The 22,423-nt window shown below is 42.4% G+C and overlaps 1 protein-coding gene across 2 annotated transcripts in view; it reads left to right on the top strand.

The window, feature by feature from the left end:
- Positions 1-22,423, top strand: part of REPS2 (RALBP1 associated Eps domain containing 2) — a 284,312-nt gene that overhangs the window by 224,844 nt on the left and 37,045 nt on the right. For both annotated transcript variants that reach the window (XM_006835601.1, XM_006835600.1), the window contains exon 14: positions 7,170-7,231. In XM_006835601.1, coding sequence (XP_006835664.1) covers positions 7,170-7,231 — 62 coding nt within the window. The remainder of the gene's footprint in view (positions 1-7,169; positions 7,232-22,423) is intronic.

Raw genomic sequence — 22,423 nt, 5'->3', positions numbered from 1 at the left:
TTTGTCATTCCCAGCCTAGTTAACCATGTAACTGTCAGATTCAAAATGGCCAATACCAGTTCATTTTAGCGCTCACTAATGCCTAAGATATTGATGTTTATGTGTTTAATTTCATTTTTGACAACTTCCAATTTCCCTAGGTTCATACTTCGTGCATTCCATGATCTGATTATTAATAGACATTTACAGCTGTTTCTCTTCATTTTGAGTTGTGCCCCATCAGCAAATGAAGGTCCCTAGAACTTTACTCCATTCACGTCATCACAGCTAACTGTACTTTGAGGAGGCTGTTTTTTCCCAGTCACATTTTGAATGCCTTCCAACCTGAGGGGCTTTTCATCATATTTTAGTGCTCCACTGTTATTTATTAGGTTTTTAGTGACTACATATTCAGAAATAGTCCGTCTCTCCTTCTTCCTAGTCTGTCTTAGTCTGGAAGCTCCACTAACCCTCTCGACCATGGGTAACTCTGTGGTATTTAAATACTGGTGGCATAGCTTCCACCATCACAGCAAGCCACCTTAGTAGGACAAACTGACAGTCGAGTATATAAGTATTTGTTGTTGTTGTTAAGTGCCGTAGAGTCAGTTTTGACCCATAGTGACCCTGTACAAGGTTTCTGAGGAGCATTTATAGTCACCTTTTATGCTGTTGAAAAAGGTATTTGCATTGAATAGGTCTTGCACAATTCGATTTATGAGATACTCAGCAGTGTTTCTATCACCGAGAGCATATTTTCTAAGTACAGATCATTTTCCTTTTGTTTGCAACTTTGGCATTCCAGTCACCATAATGATCAATGCCGCTTGATGATTGAATGTTTGACCAATTTCAGGCTGATAAAGGCACTAGAATTCTTCATTTTCATCATCACTGGCTTTAGTGGTTGGTGAGTAAATTTGAATCATAATGGTATACATTCTTCTTCCTTATAGGCATGTTGATAATATCACAGACAGCACTTTACTTCAGGATAGATCGTGAAATGTTATTTTTGATGATGTGACTCCTTTCATCTTTAATTTGATGCTCTTGGCATAGTAGATCATGTGATTGCCAGGTTCAAAATGGCCAATACCAGTCCATTTCAACTCATTAATACCTAGGGTATTATGCATTCCATTTCATTTTTTATAAATTTCACTCTTCCCAGATTTATACAATTATTAATGGATGTTTGCAACTGTTTCATCTCATTGTAAGTCATGGCCTGTCAGCAAATGAAGGTCCTGAAAGCTCTGCTCTATTCATGTCATCATGGTCAAGTCTACTTAGACGAGGCAGGTCTTCCCTAGTTGTATTTTGAGTGCCTTCCAACCTAAGGATTTGTCTTCTGGCATTATATCAGATAATATTCTGCTATAATTCATAAGGTTTTCGGTGGCGAACCATTCAGAAATGGTCTACCTCCTCTGTTTCCTAGTCTGTCTTCGTCTGGAAGCTCTGCTGAAACCGTTCCACCATGGGTGACCCTGCTGGTATTTAAAGTACTGGTGGCATAGCTTCCAGCGTCACAGCAACATGTAAGCCACCACAGTACAATAAAGTGACAGATGATGGTGGGATCTCCACTGTAGATTAGAATTTTGTTTGCAGGTATCTGGTTTTAATCACCTGTTTGTATTTAAGAATATAAACGGATGGGAAGATCTGAAAACATCTTGCACTGAAGACTTCATGTTGAATGAGCTGGCTGAGTGATCCAGTGGTGATAGCTTTATGTCCAGTAGATCTGTAGCTCTTTCTTCTTGGTTGTTCCGTTTCCCTGGAACAGATTCTTCTCCTTTCTGGATGCACTACTCTGGGAGCAAAGGGGAAAAAGGAATTATAAACACCCATATGTCAGTTAAGTCTGGAAATTTATATGAAATGAATATATGGCTAGAAAAAGACTGTTTGTTATAACTGACTTAAGAGTTAGAAAGGCTCTGAATAGTCCTGTAACAATTAATAAGATGTAATCATTAATCAAAACTCTCGTTTCAAAGACAATTCCCAGCCCAGATGGTTTTACTAGCTGTTTGACCTGATATTTAGGGGGGGGGGAAATCTATTCTGGAGTATAGCTAGAGGGAACGTGCTCCAAATAAATGAGCATAACAAAACAACTTGAGAAACAAAATTTACTTGTCAGTTTTATTAATGAATTTGTTGTTGTTAGGTGCTATCGAGTTGTTAGTGACCTTATGCATAACAGAGCGAAACATGGTTGTAAAAATTCCCAACAGAAGATTTGCCAACAAAATCTGGCAGATTTAAAAACTTTACCAAATTGGGATTATCATCTATCTGTTGTTGTTGTTGTTGTTAGGTGCCATCGAGCCAGTACCGACTCATAGCAACCCTATGCACAACAGAACGAAACACTGTTGCCCGGTCCTGGGCCAACCTCACAATTGTTACCATGCTCGAGCCCATTGATGCTGCCATCTTGCTGGGGTTCTTCCTCTCTTCCTCTGACCCTCCACCTTACCAAACATGATATCCTTTCCCAGCAACTGGTCCCTCCTGACAATATGTCTGAAGTATGAGAGATGTAGTTTGGCCATCCTGGCCTCCAAGGAGCACTCTGGCACTTCTGGCAACACAGATCTGTTGGTTCTTTTGGCAGCCCATGGCAATTTCAATATTCTCCTCCAACACCATAACTCAAAAGCATCAATTTCTTCTATGGTCTTCCTTATTCACTGTCCAGCTTTAACATCCATATGAGGTTATTGAAAATACTATGGCTCGGGTCAGGCGCACCTTAGTCCTCAAGCTGACGTTTTTGCTCTTCAGCACTTCAAAAAGGTCTTGTGCAGCAGATTTGCCAAATGCAATATGTTGTTTGATTTCTTGACTGCTGCTTTCATGAATGTTGATAGTTGATCCAAGAAGAATGAAGTCAAAATTCTACTGGGGAAGAGCTGCCTCCTCAAAGTAGAGTTGACTGTGATGATGCGAATGGGGTAAAGCCCATGGGAGGAAAGCCTGCTGAACCTTCATTTATTGATGGGGCACAACTCAAAGTGAAGAGAAACAGCTGTAAACATCCATTAATAATTGGAACATGGAATGTATGAAGTATGAATCTAGGAAAATTGGAAATTGTCAAAAATGAAATGGAACGCATAAACATCATAAATCTGTAGGGATGTTTTGAAACTAGAAAGTACCTAATGGAATTCTCCCCCTTATTAGCAAATTGAAAGGGAAAATCATACCATCATCTCAATTTATGGAGATATAGCTTTGGTTAAAATTCAGTAGCAAATTAATCATGAAAAAAATCTCAGTAATGAGTAAAGGGAAACTTCCTTAATCTGGTAAAGAATACTTAGCAAATTTAGAGCATACACCATACTTATTGTTGAAATAGTGAGAGCTTTCAATATTTGGAATCAAGAGAAGGCAAGTATGCCCATTCTCAGCCTTTGAATTCAGCATTAAGGTAGATGTACTAGCCAAGTCAGTAATGCCCCTGCTCACCATCCAAAAAAGGTCAAAGTACTGAAAGGAAGAAGCAAAACTGTGATTAGTATTTGTAGGTGATTTAAATGTCTTTTAACTCAAATTGCTTTGAATTATTGAGAACTTTAGCAAGTGGTATGGAGTCCTGGTTTGGTGCTGTAGGATAACTACTTGGTCATAATGTTGGTTTGAACTACAAAGTTGGAGGTTCAAGCTAACCAGCCGCTCTTTGGAAACGCTACACAGGGTCTTGATGAATAAGAGCTGACTGGACAGCACTTACCAACAACAACACAGGATCTGAATGAAAATATGTATATGCAAATATAATGTATGCAAATGGAGAGAAGGCAAAAAACTGTATAGCCCCAATAAACATCGTTAACATCTTGGTGAATTTCATCTATATTTTTACTATAAATGGTTGTAATATTATATATACTGTATATATTGTGACTTTTGTTCTGAAGATATATATTATGAATCTCTTCCCATGTGGCTAAATGTTCGTATGGACAACATCAGTTTTAGTGGATGGATAGATGTTTTGTATTTTATAAATACAAAACAATAGCATAAAATATTTTTTGTGGAAAAGTACAAAAAATTGTATAGAGTATTTTATAGAAAAATTTTATTGTGGTAAAATACAGGTAACAGAAGCCTAGCCATTATAACTATTTTTTGTACTTTTTAGTGGTATTAATTACATTTACAGTGTTGTTCAACCTTCATCACTATTTCCAAAACGTTTTCACTCAACAGCAACCCTGTGCCTTCAGCAATCATTCCTCACTTCCGCCTCCCCTCAGTCCCTGGTAACCACTAATCTGCTTGTCCTCTCTAGGTATTGGCCTATTGTAGATGTGTGACATAAGCAAAATCATAAAATCTTTCATGTCTGGTTTCTCTTACTCAAAATAATGCTTCCATGATGCATCCATGTTGTAGCATGTATCAGGACTTCAATCTGTCTTATGGCTCAGTAATATTCCATTGTATGGGACTCTTTCATTTGCTTCATCATCTTGTGAAGGACACTGGTTGTTTCCATCTTTTGGCTACTACAAAAAATGCTACTATGAATATTGTGTACATACGTTGAGCTCCTGCTTTCAATTGTATCTGAGGAATCAACAAACTTCTTTCAGCGGGTGCAGCAATTCCCATTGCCATCATAATTCATCAGATAGAATTTTATCTAAAAATGGTTTCAGAAAGAGACCCGCACATCATCTTTTGCAAAAAGAAGACATTGTCTTTTTTTAATTTATTAATAAATAAAGGTAAATACTGTGTTGGTACATGTAATGAAGCAATGTCTGTAATTCATTGAATGGAAGACTGATGATCTACTCTGTAAACCTTCACTCAATTCACAATAAAAAGGGTTCTTAAGAATTGAATAATAGTTAAAAACAAACAAACCCACATTAATCAGAATTAGTCAGACACAAGTCTGACTCTGGGGCTTATTTCTAGAAACTGTCCAGCCAGTGCAATGAGATAGTCTTATGACTGTCTTCCTTTGTTTCTTGTGTCCAGTCAAAGGGTTACTGCCCTTGGTCGCCTGGTTTTATCCAGCGTCTTAAATAATTGTTGTTTTATACATTTTATTTCAGTGTCTTGAAAACTGTTGTTTTATGTATTTCATCTGTTTGTTTTTGCTTGTTTCAAATGGGAGGATACATCTGAACTCTACTAGCCTATTTGGCAGAAGTCAATAATTTTAAACAATGAAATGGCTTATCGTTTCTGGCATAGTCCCCTTTGGTTAATAAGCATTTGTGTTCGCACCAACCGTATCCTAGTGCATTTTCTTGTCCTTTCCCTTGGAAACCTGCATAGATTTCTGTGTGCGGCATTGTATTTTGAAGTAACTGGTCATTAAAAGGCCCATTTTGGGAAGTCCTACAGAGTAGGACCCCAAGAAAGGTAATTCTTGAAAGCTATTGTCATTCTCTCTCTCTCTCTTTTTTTTTTTTTTTTGTGTGTGTGACAGTGACCTTGTCTTACTCGCTGTCCCATACCCAGTATAAGTTATTGTGGAACCAGAAATAAACCTCTAAATCCTAACAAGCACTGTTTTTGTTTTGTTTTTACCGTTCTCTTTTGCTACAAGCTCTGTTATCTGTTGGTGGCTATTCAAAGTGTCACCACCTCTGGAGTTTTGACCTACTGGTGGGTTTCATAAATTTCAATGAAAGATAGATTGAGAGAAATCACAGATGGGCAGACATGGTTGGACCCTATCTATGAGCTGGCTCAGAATGAAAATGTATGTGACATTACTCTCAGTTACATTTGTGGGAAGTCCTGAACCCCATCTTCTAGCCTGTCTGATCTGTTGTTGCTACTAAATGCCGTCAAATCAGTTCCAATTCATAATGACCCTGTATAGGGTTTCCAAAGCATGGCTGGTGAGTTTGAACTGCCGACTTGGTGGTCCAAACCTACCTTGTGGTCCAGTGCTTTATCCCACAGAGCCACACTAGGACTTCATTATCTGATCTAACTAGGGCAAATCAAAAGTGATTTGCACCCTGTCCATAGAAGCAGTGACACCAGAGATGGAGGCAGAGATGAGGACATGGAGAGAGAGAGAGCAGCTGAGGACTCTAGACTCATGGAAAGAGAAAAGGCAGGCTTGCAGAATGTGCCCTTTGGTTGTGTAACTGGTTATATATTCCTGAGTGTTTCTGTGTACATAACAACAACAACAACAAAAACCCAAAACAAAAACAGAGGGAATAGAAGCAAATATTGTTGAATGATGAAAAAAATATATAGTATTCCATCTTTTTTTTTTTTTAAAGTGATTTGCGAAATATTTTGTGTTCTTGGTATGTTGCTATGATTTCCTCTTAAGGCTCAGAAAGAAGATCATCTCATATTAGCATGCTTATTACAGCTTTGCAGAAACTGCATGTTGTGTTTTTCTAAAGCGTTTGTAAAGAATGTGGTTCAATTTGCCAATTTATGATGCTAAACTTATTTTTTGCGTGTGATTATGAGCTTTATTTATAATTTCATAGCATGTGTTTATTTTCATTGTTAAATTTCAATTCAGACATTCTTGGCTTAGTTCAAATTTCCTCTCTCATGAAATTTAAAAGAAATTAGATTGAGATGTTCTCTCAAAAGTATCTTTTAAGTAGGGCCAGATATTTTTAGCAATTGATGTAATTCTCCCTGATCACAGGGATCAGAGAGAGGAAAGAAAATTGAGATCCTGGAAGAATCCCTGCCATCATTTTCGTCCTTCCACTGCTGTCAGCCCTTGCACAGGGCATGACAGACTGGCAGGGCATCCCATTTAAGTTCCAGCCTCCTTAATTTCTGCAGCCTACTCACTGAGCTAATGGGCAAGAATGCAGAGAAATAGGAGAGAAGCCAAAGGGCAGAGATTATTGGAGACCAAACAATTACTATCAGGCCTGGGTTTCCAGTCTTTTGAGCAGAGGGTGTCATTTCCTTACTGTGTTTACACTGCCATGAGCGTCACAACCTGTATAATACTTGGATTTGGGGCGTGACTTGAAAATGACAGAAGGATTAGAACTTACACACACACACACTTAGTTACACCTTCAAATAAATTGGAAAAACATAAATGTGTCAGGTGCTATTATTATCACTAGTTACCAAGCTGGAAGGGTGTTTAGTTTGGGTTTGACTTTTAGTGATCCTTAACAGGGTGTGTTTATCCTTTTCAGCTGTGAAGTCAGGATCATTGCCCCAGCCACCTGCGCTCCCTCCGAGACCCTGTCCATCACAGGTAGGACACAGTCTGCATTGCTGTGGATTTCTCTCCACAGTCGGGAAGCTGTCCTACCATTGTGCCATGCTGAAATGGTTGACTGTCACAGAACAGTATACCAAGATGACATTAGGATGAAGAGAGCAGAGAGTAGTTGTATTATTCTTTCTACAGTCAGCCTCTTGTGAGAAAGCAGTTTCCTCACTAATCCCCCAAGCCATTGTGTGCAAGCTCACTGTGGACTCTTATGGGCTGCATGTGGTTTGTAGCAGAAGGGGTGTTTCTCCAGATAGGGGCCAGGGCACATGGTTTTTCAGTATAGCACATGCAGTTTGAGTGCCTATATTTTCATCCGCATTTTAGGAGTTGTAGTCATTCTACGTGAACTGAAAATGAATGGTCATCAACATGGGATTCATGCTGTCTGTGGTTTAGACCTAGGATGCTTTCTCTAGGATAGTCTTCCCATTGGAACAATATGTTGAAGAAATGGGAGCAGGGGAATGTGTTTTGCTTGTAAATGAATTCTGTCTTATTTACATGTGCTACTATGACCTTCCTCATCAACACTTTCTGTGAGTCGAAAATGAGAGGCAGCGGCCAAGCTGTGGAGAGTGGTATAGGTTGGGACGACAGAGCCCCACTTCCGATAATTACTGCTGAAGAAACTTTTGATCTTTAAAGATCCCTCTCTGCCTCTTGGCAGAAACCATTAGGGAGCTTGTTTGTGCATAGCCACGGTTTCTCCCTCACTACTCTGAGCAGCTTGGAGCTTGCCTTTCCACAGGGCGCAGCTCATATCTCCTGGAGCGGCTGAACCCCTAGTTGACACTTGTTAGCCCATCTTTGAGCCATGCACATCCCATGAGGCTCCATGCTTCAGCTTCAAGGGTGATTAACAGCCCCGTTCTTCCTGGCCCACACATAGACATGCAAGCACCCCCTTTATAAGTATCCCAGCATTGGCACTGGCTCTGAAAGGTCTTGCTTAAGTTGGAAATGGACAGTGGTGATAATCACACAATATGATGAACATCATGAATGACATTGGACGGTATTCTGAAAAGCGGTTAAAATGACAAGTGCTCTGTTATAAATGTTTTGCTATAATAAAATAAAAAATATATTGGCTAATTAGTCCACAGGTGTTTAAGTCCTTGCTGCTTGTCAAATGGAGTCCTGGTGTGGCGCTGTGGGTTAGTGCACAGGACCACAAGGTCGGTTTAAGCTGCAAGGTCAGTAGTTTTAGTTCACCAGCCACTCCTCAGAAGCACTATACAGGGTCACTGTGAGTTAGAACTGATGCGATGGCACTTAATAACAACCACAGTATGTCAAATGGCAAGCTTTAGTTCTATCCTAAGCCTTCCCTAGGCTGTAATTCATGCTCATGTCATCATTAGTCATGTATACTGAGCATCTACACTATATACCAGGCCTTGGGTTAAGGACTTCACATGCATTATTTAACCCTCACAACAACCCTGTCAAGTAGAGGCTGAGGAAATTGGGGTGTACAGAGGTGAAGCAAGTTGCCCAAGGTGGCACGGCTAGTAAAGCCAGCTCTCCAACTGAAGTCTGCCTCTTCAGGGTCCCTCTGCTCCCCATCACTGGTGTCAGCATCGAGCCTTCCACCAGCCTCCTAGGGAGGCTTAATGGATGAGATGAGTGGAATGGAATCCCTAGGGGCGTAAATGGTTAAAGCCTTCAACTACAAACTGTAAGGTTGGTGGTGCAGTCCCACCCCCACCCCCACCCTCACCCAGAGGTGCCTCACCCTGATGACCTGTTTCTGAAACCCTGTGGAGCAGTTGTACCTTGCACACGGAGTCCCCTTGAGTCAGAAGAATTGACTGAACAGCAGTGAACAACAATAATGACAACAACCACAAGAAGAGGAGATGAGGCGCGCGCTTTACACTGACAAGAAAAGAGAAGGCATTCTGGGAGCACTTACCCACCAGCTGCTGGCTTCAACAACCATGGGTGTTAGTTAGGAACTAGAAGACTTGTCTGGAAGGGCTTTTATGACTCATAGCCTTACCTTTCAGCAGTCCTCATCTGAGCTGCGGGAGGGGAAGCATTAGTGACGGGAAGATCTGACGGGCAGACTGGGCCTTCACCAGGCACTGTTATTAAAGGAGTCTGCTTTTCTGTCTTCCAGGTTTCCCAGCACAGTGTCAACAGTGAGCCCAGTGCTCAGCCCAAGCCTCCAACTCAAGTGGCCAACTATGGGGATTTCCGACTCCAGGAACAGGTATGTGACAAACGCAGGGAAAAGCAGGCAGAAAGCTGTCCTCATTTGTTCCCTTTCTCCACTTTGAGCAGAACTCATAATTCAGCATAGGATGTCCTGCGTAGTTTGTCTTTGCTCCAATGGTGTTAAATTCCTCATAAAATTCCTAAAGACTCTCATCTCATCTACTTTGTACAGGGCACCTGTCTAGTCTAGAGTCTTTTCCAAAGTATTTGTGAGAACATGGTCTTCTGGGAGATGTAAGTGTGTAAGACAAATTTGCAGAATGCTGCTACTACACCGTCCTTTGGGAGATGCAAAGCATGTATGTATAGTCTACTAACGGCTCTGATGCCCGACAGAAAAGAAACCTGGTAAAAAAAAAAGCTTGCTAAATCTGACAAGTGACCAGCTTGGCTAGCCATCTTGTTTTGTAATGTATAAAATACCAATTACTATGGACTCCTGGTGTGGTGCTGTAGGATCAGCACTGGACTGTGAACCACTGGTTGGCAGTTCAAACCCACCAGCTGCTCCTTGGAAATCCTATACAGGGTCACTGTGTGTCAGAATCGACTCAACAGCACTTAACAACAACAACAACAATCCTGAGGGTAATTAGTGGTTCGGAAACATTGTTATATACCCACTTTAAGCTATGGGTAAGAACGTTTCCACACCTTGCTCACCTGTCTTCTCATCTCTCTATTCTGTTCTATCTAAAGCAGGCCTTCTAACTGGTTTGCACCATTCAGTTATGACTGACAAAGTGAAATCGGAGCAGATCCACATTTAAAATTTGGGTGAAGCAGAATGATAACCGGGGCAGGGAGATTTACAGGCTGAGACTCAGAAAAGGCACAGAGAGGCCTTTCAGGAGCCTGATACAAAAGATTGACTTAGAGTCAGAACTGTGGAGAGTGACACACATTCAGAGCAGCGCTGCTGGCTGCCGTGTTGGAGCAGGACACTGTGGTTTCCCACTCTGCCTAGTAAGAGATTTGGTTGCTATGCAGTGTGCCCATTGCCCTTGTTTTCTACAGGAAGATTAAGTTTCTAGCAGGGTGGCAACCCATCATTTTCCTGCTCTACTGATTGTTCCAAGGAGCTCTGGTAGCATAGTGGTTATGAATCGGGCTGTGAACCGTAAGGTCAGCAGTTTGAAACTACCAGCTGCTCCGCAGGAGAAAGATGAGGTTTTCTGCTCCCGTGAAGGTTTACAGCCTCGGAAACCCTGTTCAGGGTCGCTATGGGTTGGAACCGACTCAACGGCACATAACAACAACAACAACAACTGATTGTTCCAGTTCACCCAGATTTGACAAATTCTTGTTTCACTTTGTCAGCCATTACTGAACCCAGAGGAACTGGTTTGAAGTCCTGGATTAAGTTAAAGTGCAGATCTGATGTCAATAGTTTCTTCTTCTTTTATTGTTGTTAAGTGCTGTTGAGTTGGTTCTGACTCTTAACAACCCCATATAGGGTTTCTCAGGCTTTTAAATCTTTGTGTAATTAGAAAGCCTCATCTTTCTCATGTGGAGCAGCTGGTGGCCTTGAACCACCGACCTTGTTGTTCACAGTCCAGTGCTTATCCTATGGAGTCACTGTGCTCTCGTAGTTTCTTCTAGAAGACTTAAAAATGAACAACAAAGATGACTGCAGACTAGCTTGGGATTTCAAATTGTTGTGTTTTCAGCTTGTTGCTTTCATCCTTGCTTTTCTCTTCCTTTGGGCTGACTCTTTCATGAAGTCATTTTCAACAAGCATGCTTACAGAGAACTTAAACTTTCGAAATTCCGCTTTGGCTCTACTAAAAAACTTGCTTTGGAATGTTCTCTAAGTGGACATCAGAAGCGGTGTGTCTTTTAATGGGGTTCAAAATGTAATGCCATCAACAGAAGACCTAGGTGGAAACAAGGAAATCTAGTATGATTTGGGTATACTTGTTGATAGCTCTGAGAGGAGAGTAAAAGAAAACTTTGGGAAAGAAAACTTGGGGATTCTTTCTGGGTTTCAGTTTTTCATATGACTTTGCTTGATAAATGGGCAAGACTAGATTGTAATAAACAAGAGAACATTTTGATCCCTAACAAGCAGCTTTCAGGTTTTAAGTCTAGAAGAGAAAGGAGTTTGTGCACCAGCATTTGTGTTTGTAAGTGCGGTATATACATAGACCCTTTCTACATTCACAGAAGCACACCTCTCCTTTTCTCAAGTGAGAGAGAGGAAGTATGGATTTTCATTGTAACATACAGTTGAGCTGACCCTAGACCAAGCCCCATTATGATATGAACATCTGGATTCAGCTAGAGTTAGGAAAAGGAATATATTCAAAGAAATAGACCTTTTTAAAAATTTTAATATGGTAAGATCCAGATGGCCCTGTGAATACATAAAGCACCAGATGGTTTGTGTGGCACATTTTCCTGTGAGAAGGCTGGAGATCAGAGCATGGTATTTTGGTTCAGTGGATAAAGTGCTTGGTTGCCATCTAAAAGTTTGGTGGTTTGAACCCACCAGCCACTCTGCAGGTGGCAGTCTGTTTCTGGACAGCTGACAGCTGTCATGAGAAGTTGGATTCAAGGCCACATCAGCGGGTTTGGTTTGGAGCTCATGTGGAGCAGCGCTATAGTGAGGGTTAGTGCAAGTGCTGAGCCAAGTGCCACCTCCGGACTGTGTACTGGTTCGGGAGGTCGGGCCCTGTGAAGGGTTGATTTGGTACTTCTATACCTAAATCCCTCCCTTTAATATGATTGATCTCTTCTCAACTTTTTTATGGAAATTTTTTGATAGAGCCAGAGCTTCAGTGTAATTCTCTTTAATAAAGAAAAGATTTTCTGGGTTCAAAGGTTTATCTTTTCAGTTTTAGATTAGCCCTACATTTGATGAATGGGGGCTCTCAGGAGACTAATGTGCTGAGAATTTACCTGTTTCCACCATTGACTTCTCTCTTTCTGTGGGTACTATTGGAGAAACATTATCTTAAGACTTTTAAGCTTAATGAGACAAAGGAAGAGAAATGGAAATGCACTTTAAAGAAACAAGGAGAGCTTCTCTGTTCCTATGGCAGAGGGCCTCAGAGCTTGAGCAGCTAAACTACCTGCAGATCAACAGGCATGATGAGACCCTAGTGTGTCTGCGGCACTGCCAGAGATTTGGTGAGCCAGGAGAATTGAGGGAGAAGTTTCATGTTCTGGAAGTGGCAATGAAGAGTAAGTCTCCTCCTCACCTCTAGTCTCAAAGGTGCCATGAGGGTGTTCTTTCAGGACAGCAGTCCCTTGGCCCTTAGCCATTAATCCCCTGCCCTCAAGTTGATTCTGACTTACAGCAACCCAGAGGACAGAGTCGAACAGACCCTATAGGGTTTCTGTGGCTCCAGTCTTTACGGAAGTAGACAGCCTCATCTCTCTCCTGTGGAGTAGCTGCTGGATTCAAATTGCTGACCTTTCTGCTAGGAGTCCAACACATGACCCACTGTTCCACCGGAACTCCTTTCGGCAGTCTCTTAGGGGAGCAGTGAGACTAGACGGGAACCCTGTGGGGGAGTTTGAACAGTTTTGATGACTGGGTCTCATGCCCAGAGGTTTTGAGGTGACCTGAGACCTGGGGGTTTCCCCAAGCTTCCCAAGTGATTTTGAAGTGCAGCCAGCATTGAGAACCTCTGGATTAGGACCAGAGTGAGGACTGGTCAGAGAAGAGGTTGAGAGTAGACGGGCCTTGGTGGATGATGGATCATGAGGTCTTCAGGACATAGAGGAAGAGCTGCTTGATTTGGGGAGGGGTCAGAGGTCCAAGTTCTGATTGAACCCAGATCAGGAGGGATGATGGCCTGGAAATCTCAAACAGGGCCACAGAGCCTGGTGCGAAGGTCCTGCTGGGAGAATGAGTCACCCTGTGCTGCAGGTCCTCTGTGTGGACACAGCTAGCCTTGTGAGGAGACTTGTCACCGATGTTGACTTCTCATCCAACTCTGTTCTCTAGTGACAAGAATCAGGTACGTCCCTGAGATTAGATCCAACTCAAGAGAGCATGCTGCTCCGTTACAAAGCCAGAATTCTTCTACACAACTTTATATCAAATATGACCCTCATTTTATTTGGAAGGAAAATTTGGACATGTTTGAAATTACCCTAAGCTTTTAATTGGGAGCACAGTGGCTCCACAGGGTAAGTACTGGACTGCAAACCACAAGATTGACAGTCAAGTCCACCAGCCACTCCACAGGAGAAACATGAGGCTTTCTGCTCTTGCAAAGATTTACAGCCTCAGAAACCCTAGGTAGGGTCACTATGAGTTGGAACCGACTAGACGGCACTTAACAACCATAACAATATCATTTCACATATTCTTTCTATATGTCAGTATGCAGTTGATGATAAAAAAATATATAGTAAATTCTTCAAGGGAGAAACAGTTTTAGAACTTTATCTTTTTGGGGGTTGGTGTATTTTTGTGCTTATGTAGGTCTCTTGCAGAATCATCTAATCAATGAAAAAATTATTGTTGTAACTATACAAATATTGAACACATTTGCCAATCCAGTGTTTTCCATGTATGGTGATTTAGGGATATTGATTACATTAGTAGTGTTGTGCAGCCATCACTGTGGTTGTTACCCAATATTCGACCATCATAAACAGAACCCCACTGTTTCCTCGACAAATTTACTCTCTAGATGTAAAGTTTATTCAATTATAACATATTAAGGAGCTTCAAAAATTCATGGGAAAATGGAATGAAAAGATAGTGGAAATTTTTCCATGATTTTTTGGAATCCCCCTTGTATAAGTGAAGTATCAGAAGATACAGCTGAGAAAGCAAGGTGGCAGAGATGAATTTCCCTTACTCCTCGTCCTCCTCCTCAAAGCAGAACCTCTGCTATGATATAATGGAAGGAGGACTATGAAATGTGGGAAGAAAAAGATGGGCTGCCTAGGAACCTCAGGACTCGAGGAACAGCATGGCAGTGAGCTCTCTGAGGTTTCTTTTTATCTCCCATCTGTCCCAGACTGACCCTGCAGCAGCCTAAAACCTCAAGCCAACAAGAGACATAGATGGGAAAAGTCTGCGCTCTATCTAGAGGCCCTGGAAAGGGGCAGCCAAGCTGGATAGAGACGTCATCTTCTGGCTTTTATTGTTGATGCTGCTGTAAATTTTACTCTCCATTTAATTTTGGTTCCTTTGGAGCTCATTTGTCTTTTCTCTAGGGTGACTTTAAAAGCTTCATTTTGGATTCTCATTCAGTGTCACTGTAATGTCTCTAGGTATCATTTGTAATTTCTTTGTTCTTGGATGAAAGCAGAGAATACCAGAAAGATGTTAACTTGTACTTATTGGCTGTGCAAAGGCTTTTGACTCTGTGGATCATGACAAGCTATGGATAACATTGCAAACAGTGGGGATTCCAGACCACTTGACTGTACTCATGAGGAGCCTGTACATAGACCAAGAAGAGAACAGCGGGATAATGAATGAATGGTGTAAAATGAGGAAAAGTGTACATCAGGGCTGGATCCTTTCACTATACTTATTCAATCTGGAATTGAGCAACTCATCCAGGAAGCTGAAGTAGATGAATAAAACTTTGGCATCAGGATTGCAGGAAGACTCATTAGCATCCTGTGATATGCAGATGATACAACCTTGCTGCACCGCAATGTAAAGAAAACAAAATTCCTTACAACTGGACCAATCAATAATATCTTGATAAATGGAGAAAAGATTGAAGTTGTCCAAGACTTCATTTTGCTTGGATCCACAATCAACACTCATGGAAGAGAAATCAAAAGACATATTGTACTAGGCAAATCTGTTGTATAAGACCTCTTTAAGGTGTTCAAGAGCAAAAATAACAGTTTGAGAACTAAGGTACACCTGACCCAAGCCATGATATTTTCAATTGCCTTGTCTGCATATGGAAGCTGGACAGTGAATCAGGAAGACTTGCAGACGAATCGATGCCTTTGAGTTATGGTGTTGGAGAAGAATATTGAAAGTGCCTTGGACTGTCAGAAGAACAAACACATCTGTCTGGGAAGAAGTACAGCCACAGTGCTCCTTAGAAGCCAGGATGGCAAGACTTTGTCTCTCATACTTTGGAGGACATGTTATCAGAAGGGACCCATCCCTGGAAAAGGACATTATGCTTGGTAAAATGGAGGGTCAATGAAAAAGAGAAAGACCCCAATGAGGTGGATTGACACCATTAGAGCAGCAATGGGCTCCAGTGTAATAGTTGTGAGGGGTTCTGTTGTGCATGGGGTCGCTATGAGTCAGAAGCAACTGAAACGCACCTAGCAACACCAGATGGCACTAAGATTCACTTCCCACTGGGAAAACCATGGCTTTCACTTTAGAACACTCTTAGTCATATCTGCAGGCCTTGCTGCTCTCTGCTTGTTATTTCAGGGTTGTTTTTTGTTTTTTAATGTTTTATTGTGAATTATGTGATAGTTTACATGGAGAACATTAGTTTTACATTCATTCTATTGTATATTGTCTCATTGCCATGGTTACAATCCCCTCCATGCATCATCAACCAACCAAAGGGTATACCCTGCAATCCTGCCTCCCGTACCCCCCAGGTCATCAGCACACAGTCGCTCTCCCTCTCTGGATCTAAAGTCTCCAGCTGCTCCATCGATCCACGTCATCATCTCTGCCTCCATCTCAGACATCGCTGCTTCTCTGGGTAGGGTCCCGCTCTCTGCTCTTCTCCCTTGATGGTCCTAGGGACCTCCGATTCTAGACTGCAAAGTTAATCACTCCCCTCCTTGCTATAAAACGTCTACCTTTACATTTCCAACCCTCACAATCAGTCCTGATAACAGTTATTCAATATTGTATCACAAGAGACCCGTCTGCATTTCATTGCATCAGCCCTGCCTAGAGAGATTGGATACTACTCACTGGAGATTCTACCTTCCTCCAGGCCCCCTGGATTTAGGTTCCCTCTTGAAATATTGTAAGCCAGTCAGTTCTTGCCTTTGTAGCCCCCCGCCCCCCATTTTGGGTAGCCAATGTCCAAGTTGCCCATCCCTGTCTACTCTGTGTGTGGAGGGGGTGGGAATGATTCTTGCTGTAAGGACTTGTTCCCTCTTTTGAGCTACTGCTTCCATAGGTGTAAGTCAGGTTCATCAAATTGAGCTCTGATCATCCAGTCACTGAAGCCAGGATAAGTGGGTATTATCTGCATGTGTGGGTGTTCTTGTGCATATGCCCTCTCTTCTTATCAGCTGGATGCTTCACTCTCCACTCTAGTCCTCTGTGGCTATGTCACTGACTCTGGGCCCAAGAGTCCCCAGGTCTTGCCACACTGTTGGCCAACCAGGTCTTCACCCGGGTTCACAGAAGTCTATTGAACATTGTAGGGCTTAGCTCGCCACTTCATTGCTGTTTTTCCCTCACTTCCCTTTATCGTTGACGAGCATGGTCACCAATCAGAGAGTATATTCCCATTGAGTCTTAGTCTTGGAAGGGTTGTTTGTTGTGTTTTCTTCTCAGATACAAGTGAGCTATATTTCTAAGTCTGCCGACCCATCTTGTATTTCTAGTCATGGCTCCTTCATCATTTTACCCCATGGTCTCTGCAGGCAGATTCTGAGTCACAGAGTCATCTTCCTATGAATGTACAACTGCGGAGAGCCTGAATTTGTCCTATGTTGTTTTTAATCCTTTTTGACACTTCTGTAGTTCCAGGTTTTATAATCAATTTAAAAAAATTCTTAATCTGTTCTTTAATAAACATAAATTTATTTTCTCACACTTTAGGAGGCTAGAACTCTGTGTTTTGGGTGCCGGCTCTAGGAGAAGGCTTTTCCTCTCTATTCTTGGGGAAAGCCCTGGTCTCTTTTGAGCCTCTATTCCTGAGTTCTTTGGTACTCATGTGGCATGTGTCTTCCCCGCACTTGTGGTTGCTTAACTTGCTTATGCTACTCTTTTTAGATCTCAGGAGGTTGATTGAAGATATGTCTTCCACTAATATTGCCTCATGACCATAACAGAATCCACTTCCAAATGGGATTATAACCACAGGTCTAGAGGTTAGGATTTACTAACATATTTTTGGGGGGACATAATTCAGTCCATAACAGAGGTGTCACCTAGGTTGTTGTTAGCTGCTGCTGAGTCGATACCAACTTCTGACACCCCATATGTGTCGAGTAGGACTGCCCCATGGGGTTTCCAAGGCTGTGTGACCTTTTGGAAGCAGATCGCCAGGCGTTACTTCTGAGGTGTTGCTAGGTGGTTTTGAACCCCCAACCTTCCGTTTAGTAGTCCAGCTCTTAACCATTTGTGCCACCAAGAGACGCACCATCATGCCAGTGTCCTGTTTGTCTTATAGGGAGGCAGCTCTGAGCACCTGCAGCTTCCTGGTGGGGGAGTGCCACCTCAGCTGCTGACTCTGGGGGCGGGGCCTGCTTCATGGGGAGTGGGAGTCCCTGCCATCCACTGAGGGGCTGAGGAGCTCTCACCTGCCTCTGCCTGCTGCTCACCCTGCAGCTGGCCTTCGTCCTGGGAGGTTCGGCCCCACAGGGCTCTGTCACTTGCTTGCTTCTGTGTGTGTCTGAACAGATTTCACTTCCACACTTCAGAGCTCACAGCCTCCCATCTGTCACTGTGGATCGTTTTACAGAAGAGGGTAGGGGTGAGCTACTGGCAGTGCCTCAGCTTGTAAGTGACAGGGCCACCAGCTCTGGGAGCAGAGGAGAGCTGGGAAATATGACTTGGCAAGAGCTAGATATGGGAAGAGTGGAGAGAAACCAATCATTTTGCATACGTCACAGAAACTTACCGTAGATCTGGTAGGCCAAAAGGTCATGAGAATCTGGCATCTTTGTGCTCATCAGGGATTTTCTAAATAGGAACTCTTTACGCCTTGAGCACAAATCCTTCTTTGTGACCCGTCTTCCCCAATGCAGACTTGTGTCCACTTGGGCCCTAGTAGCCTGCACCCTGTAGTTTCTGGACTGGGCTCGGTGTAGTAGAAGACCAAGTGCATCTACTTCTCTTACCCTGCCTTCTCAGAGGAAACAAAAGGCAGAAATTTTGCATCATAAATAACCAGTGTTGCATTTCAGCTTCCATTCTAAAAGTGTACAGCCCATAGAGGCTTTGTGTATGAATTTAGCCAACACCTAGCTAAGTGCTTTCGTGCCAGGTACTCTTTAAGTGCTTCAGAAATGTCAACTCCCTTGATGCTCAGCATAACCACATCCACTGGGCTCTATTGCCCTTCGTTTCCGCATTCTGCAGCTCTTTGAACTACAGGCTACGGGTGTCCCATGACAAGTAAGAATTCACGCTGTGATCCTAGCCCCAGAATCTCAGCTTTTTGTCCTTTATTAGCCTGGGGAACCATGTTTCAGATTGTTGTTGTTGTTGTTGTTTTCCATAACCTCCCTCATCTTAATACCTGCATTGATATATTATCTGTTTTAGCCACAGATTTGATTTTATGAAACCGCTTCATAAATTAGCCTTACCTCACTACTGGTGACTTGCCTGCCTTCATTCTTAGATTTTCCTCTTCTTATACCTTGCTTTTGATATTACTATTGCATCGCATAAAACTTTGCTAATAGCATCATTCCTTTGGAAGATACCATAAATTCATCTAGTAATTTATTGGATGGTTATAGAATGTGCTTGCCACAGGCCCACACTTTGCTGAGAACTTTGGGAGCACAAGGTTATGATACAGTCTTTACCCTGTAGGCCTATATTTTTTCCCCTCTGAAGACAGCCATCCTGTATTGTCTCATGTGTCTACATATTTGTTGTTGTTAGGTGATTTCTAGTCAGCTCCGTGTCATAGCAACCCTAGGCATAATAGAAGAAACTACTGCCCAGTCCTGTGCCGGCCTCGCAACTGTTGCTACATCTGAGCCCCTTGTTGCTGCCCCTGTGTCAAACCATCTCACTGGGGGTCTTCCTCTTTTTCACTGACCCTCCACTTTACCAAGCATGCTGTCCTTCTTCAGGGGATTGGTCCCTCCCGATAACATGTCTGAAGTATGAAAAGTGAAGTCTTGCCACTCTGGCTTCTAAGGAGCATTCTGGCTATACTTTTTTGAAAACAGATTTGTTTGTTCTTCTAGCAGCCCATGGTACTTTCAGTATTCTCCTCCAACGCCATAGCTCAAATGCATGAATTCTTCTATGATCTCCCTTATTCACTGTGCAACATATGAGGTGATTAAAAATACCATGGCTTGGGCCAGGTGCACCTTAGTCCTCAAATTGACCTCCTTGCTCTTGACCACGTTAAAGAGATCTTGCATGGTAGATTTGCCTAACGCCATACATCGTTTGGTTTCTTGACGGCTGTTTCTATGAGTGTTGATTGTGGATCCAAGCAAAATGAAGTCTTTGACAACTTCCATCTTCTCTCCACTTATCATGATGATATTGATTGGTCAGTCCAGTCATGAGGATTTTTATTTTCTTTATACTGAGGTGTGCAGTCCATACAGAAAGATGTAGTATTTGATCTTTTCTAGTAAGTCTTTTAACTCCATTGCTTCCAGTAAACAAAGTTGTGTCTTCTTGATATAATTCAGCTTCTTGGATTATGTGCTCAGCATACAGACTGAACAAGTGTGGTGCAAGAGTACAACGCTGGTGCACACCGTACCTGCTTTTAAACCAGTGCCCTGTTGTTCTGTTTGAACAACTGCCTCTTGGTCTGTGTACAGGTTACTCATGAGCACAACAAAGTGCTCTGGAATAGCCGTTGCATAGTCAATAAAGCACAGTTTTTCCTTCTGGTTTTCTCTGCTTTCAGCCAAGATCCATCTGCAACATTTTCCTTGTGTCTCATTAACCCTGTTTCCTCATGCTTGATTGCCAAGGTTTGAGGGCAATGACTGACTGGGCACTATGTTTTCTCCTCAGGAGGTCAGATGTGATTTATTTCTAGGTTCCTGAATAATTGAATCAGTTTTGCTCTTGTCACCCCACCTCCATCATACAATGACAGAAAACATGCAATGTCCCTAAGCGACTGGAGAGGGGTCATTGTGAGAGCAGAGCATTCGGGAGGGTTTCCTGATGAGCTGTGGTGATAATGGAAAAGGACAGGACAGTATGACCAGGGGTGTAGGGCTCAGGGAGGTGACCTGATGGAGTAGTTCTGAGTATGGTCTCAGAGTTCAAATCACAACTCTGCCTCTTACCGTGTGACTTGTTTGACCATTTTATGTGCTTTTGCTGAAAGTTTACATAGCAAATTCGTTTTCCATTTGCTGGTTCATATACAGATTGTTTTGTGACATTGTTCCCATCCCTGCAACGTGTCTACACTCGCCCCATTTCTGTCCTAGCTGCTGCTTTCTTTTTTAGGGCTCTAGTTTCCTTGCCTCTGTCCCTACCTTCTCATCTTTGTTTTTAGGCAGATGTTGTCCTTCTGGTCTCCTACAGTTGATTGTTAGAAGGAGAACATTCATCTCAGTTGGGGGTGTTTATTTTCTGGTAGTGGTGATGGTGGTGGTTGAGTGCTATCCAGGCGGTCTTGACTCACAGCGATCCTGTATGGGCTTTCGGAGGCTGTAAATCTCTATGGGAGCAGAAAGCCTCATCTTTCTCCAACAGAGGTGGTGGTGGATTTGAATAGCTGACCTTATGGTTAGCAGTCCACTGCGTAAGCCACGGCACAACCAGGGCTCCTTTAATTTTATAGGCCAGTCTAATCTTGGGCTGAAAAATGGTCTGGTTTCCTAGAGTGGCTTCAGTTTCAAATTAGAAGGTTGTCTTAGCGCATGGAAAGAATTGGTCCAGTGGCCTAATGGACTATAGGAGCGTCAATCTCCCATGGGCCTGAGATCAGAAAAAGTAGCTGGCGCCCGACTACCACTACTAACGGGCTCTGAAAAGTAGAATCCTCTAGAAAATGTGAATCAAAAGTCCAAGTCATAACAAAAGACCATGCTTACAGGTCTGATGGAGACTCGGTGAGCCATAAGACCATGGGCCTGGGTTACCTTTCGGGTCTGGAATTGAACTCACTCACCCCCATGATTCAGTGTATAGCCAAGCAGTCCATCGGTCTAGAGGGGGGGGGCACAGCACTAGAGAGGGATGAACCATTTGAAATCTGAAGGGCAGCGTTTACCCAAGGAGAAAGTTCCGAAGGTGGTCAAAGGAGGAGGAAGTGGGATAAGGGATGGTACACTGGAGGTTTGTACGCAACTAAATGAAGTGAAGTTTGTATCATTCATTGATTCTCTAAACTTTCACCCAATTCACAAGAAAAAGTTAAAAATGAAGAAGCTGAATACCGCATCCTCAGATCAACTTCAAGTCTTTATATAAATCTATATATAAATTCTAAGAATAAGGTTCAAGGTCTCCCTCCATGGCAAATAAACACTCAAGGTTAATATTTTTTTAAAAAACGTCTTTGGGCAATCATCCCAGGAAGTCTTTTTCATAAATGTGCATTTTGTTCTACGTTTTTGTACCCACTCTAACCAGGAACTTCTATTGTGTTCCTGGTCAGAACAGGCAGTAGTGGGAGCTGGGCACCACCTAGCTCCGATGGGCTCAGGGTAGAGAAGATTGTGGTTCACATGACCTCCAGACTTATTGCAGCCTCCAGTCTTTGGTTTTCTTCATTCTCTTTTGCTCCAGATGGGAAGAGATCAATAGTTTTATCTTCGATGACAAGCTTTTTTTAAAAAAGTTGTTATTGTGAATTGAGTGCTAGCTTACATGGGAGAACATCGCACGCTTTTAAGAGCCCAGACACTGCTCACCAAACTAAGATGTAGAATGTTATATTTATGCCAATCGACCTAAATGTTCCCCGAGACTATGGTCTTTAGCCTTTAAACTCAGTAACTCAGTCCCATAAGATACTCGGTTATGTGTAAGAAGTTATTTCTATGCTCACTATTATATGCTGCATTATAAATATGGGTATGCACGCATCACTTCTGCACATGTATATAGAAATAGCCACATGCCTACATATA

This window comes from Chrysochloris asiatica, unplaced genomic scaffold (assembly GCF_000296735.1).
Source record: "Chrysochloris asiatica unplaced genomic scaffold, ChrAsi1.0 scaffold00018, whole genome shotgun sequence".
Taxonomy (NCBI): Eukaryota; Metazoa; Chordata; class Mammalia; order Afrosoricida; family Chrysochloridae; genus Chrysochloris; species Chrysochloris asiatica.
The sequence above is the reverse complement of the archived record's forward strand: the minus strand, read 5'-3'. Positions and strand labels throughout refer to the sequence as shown.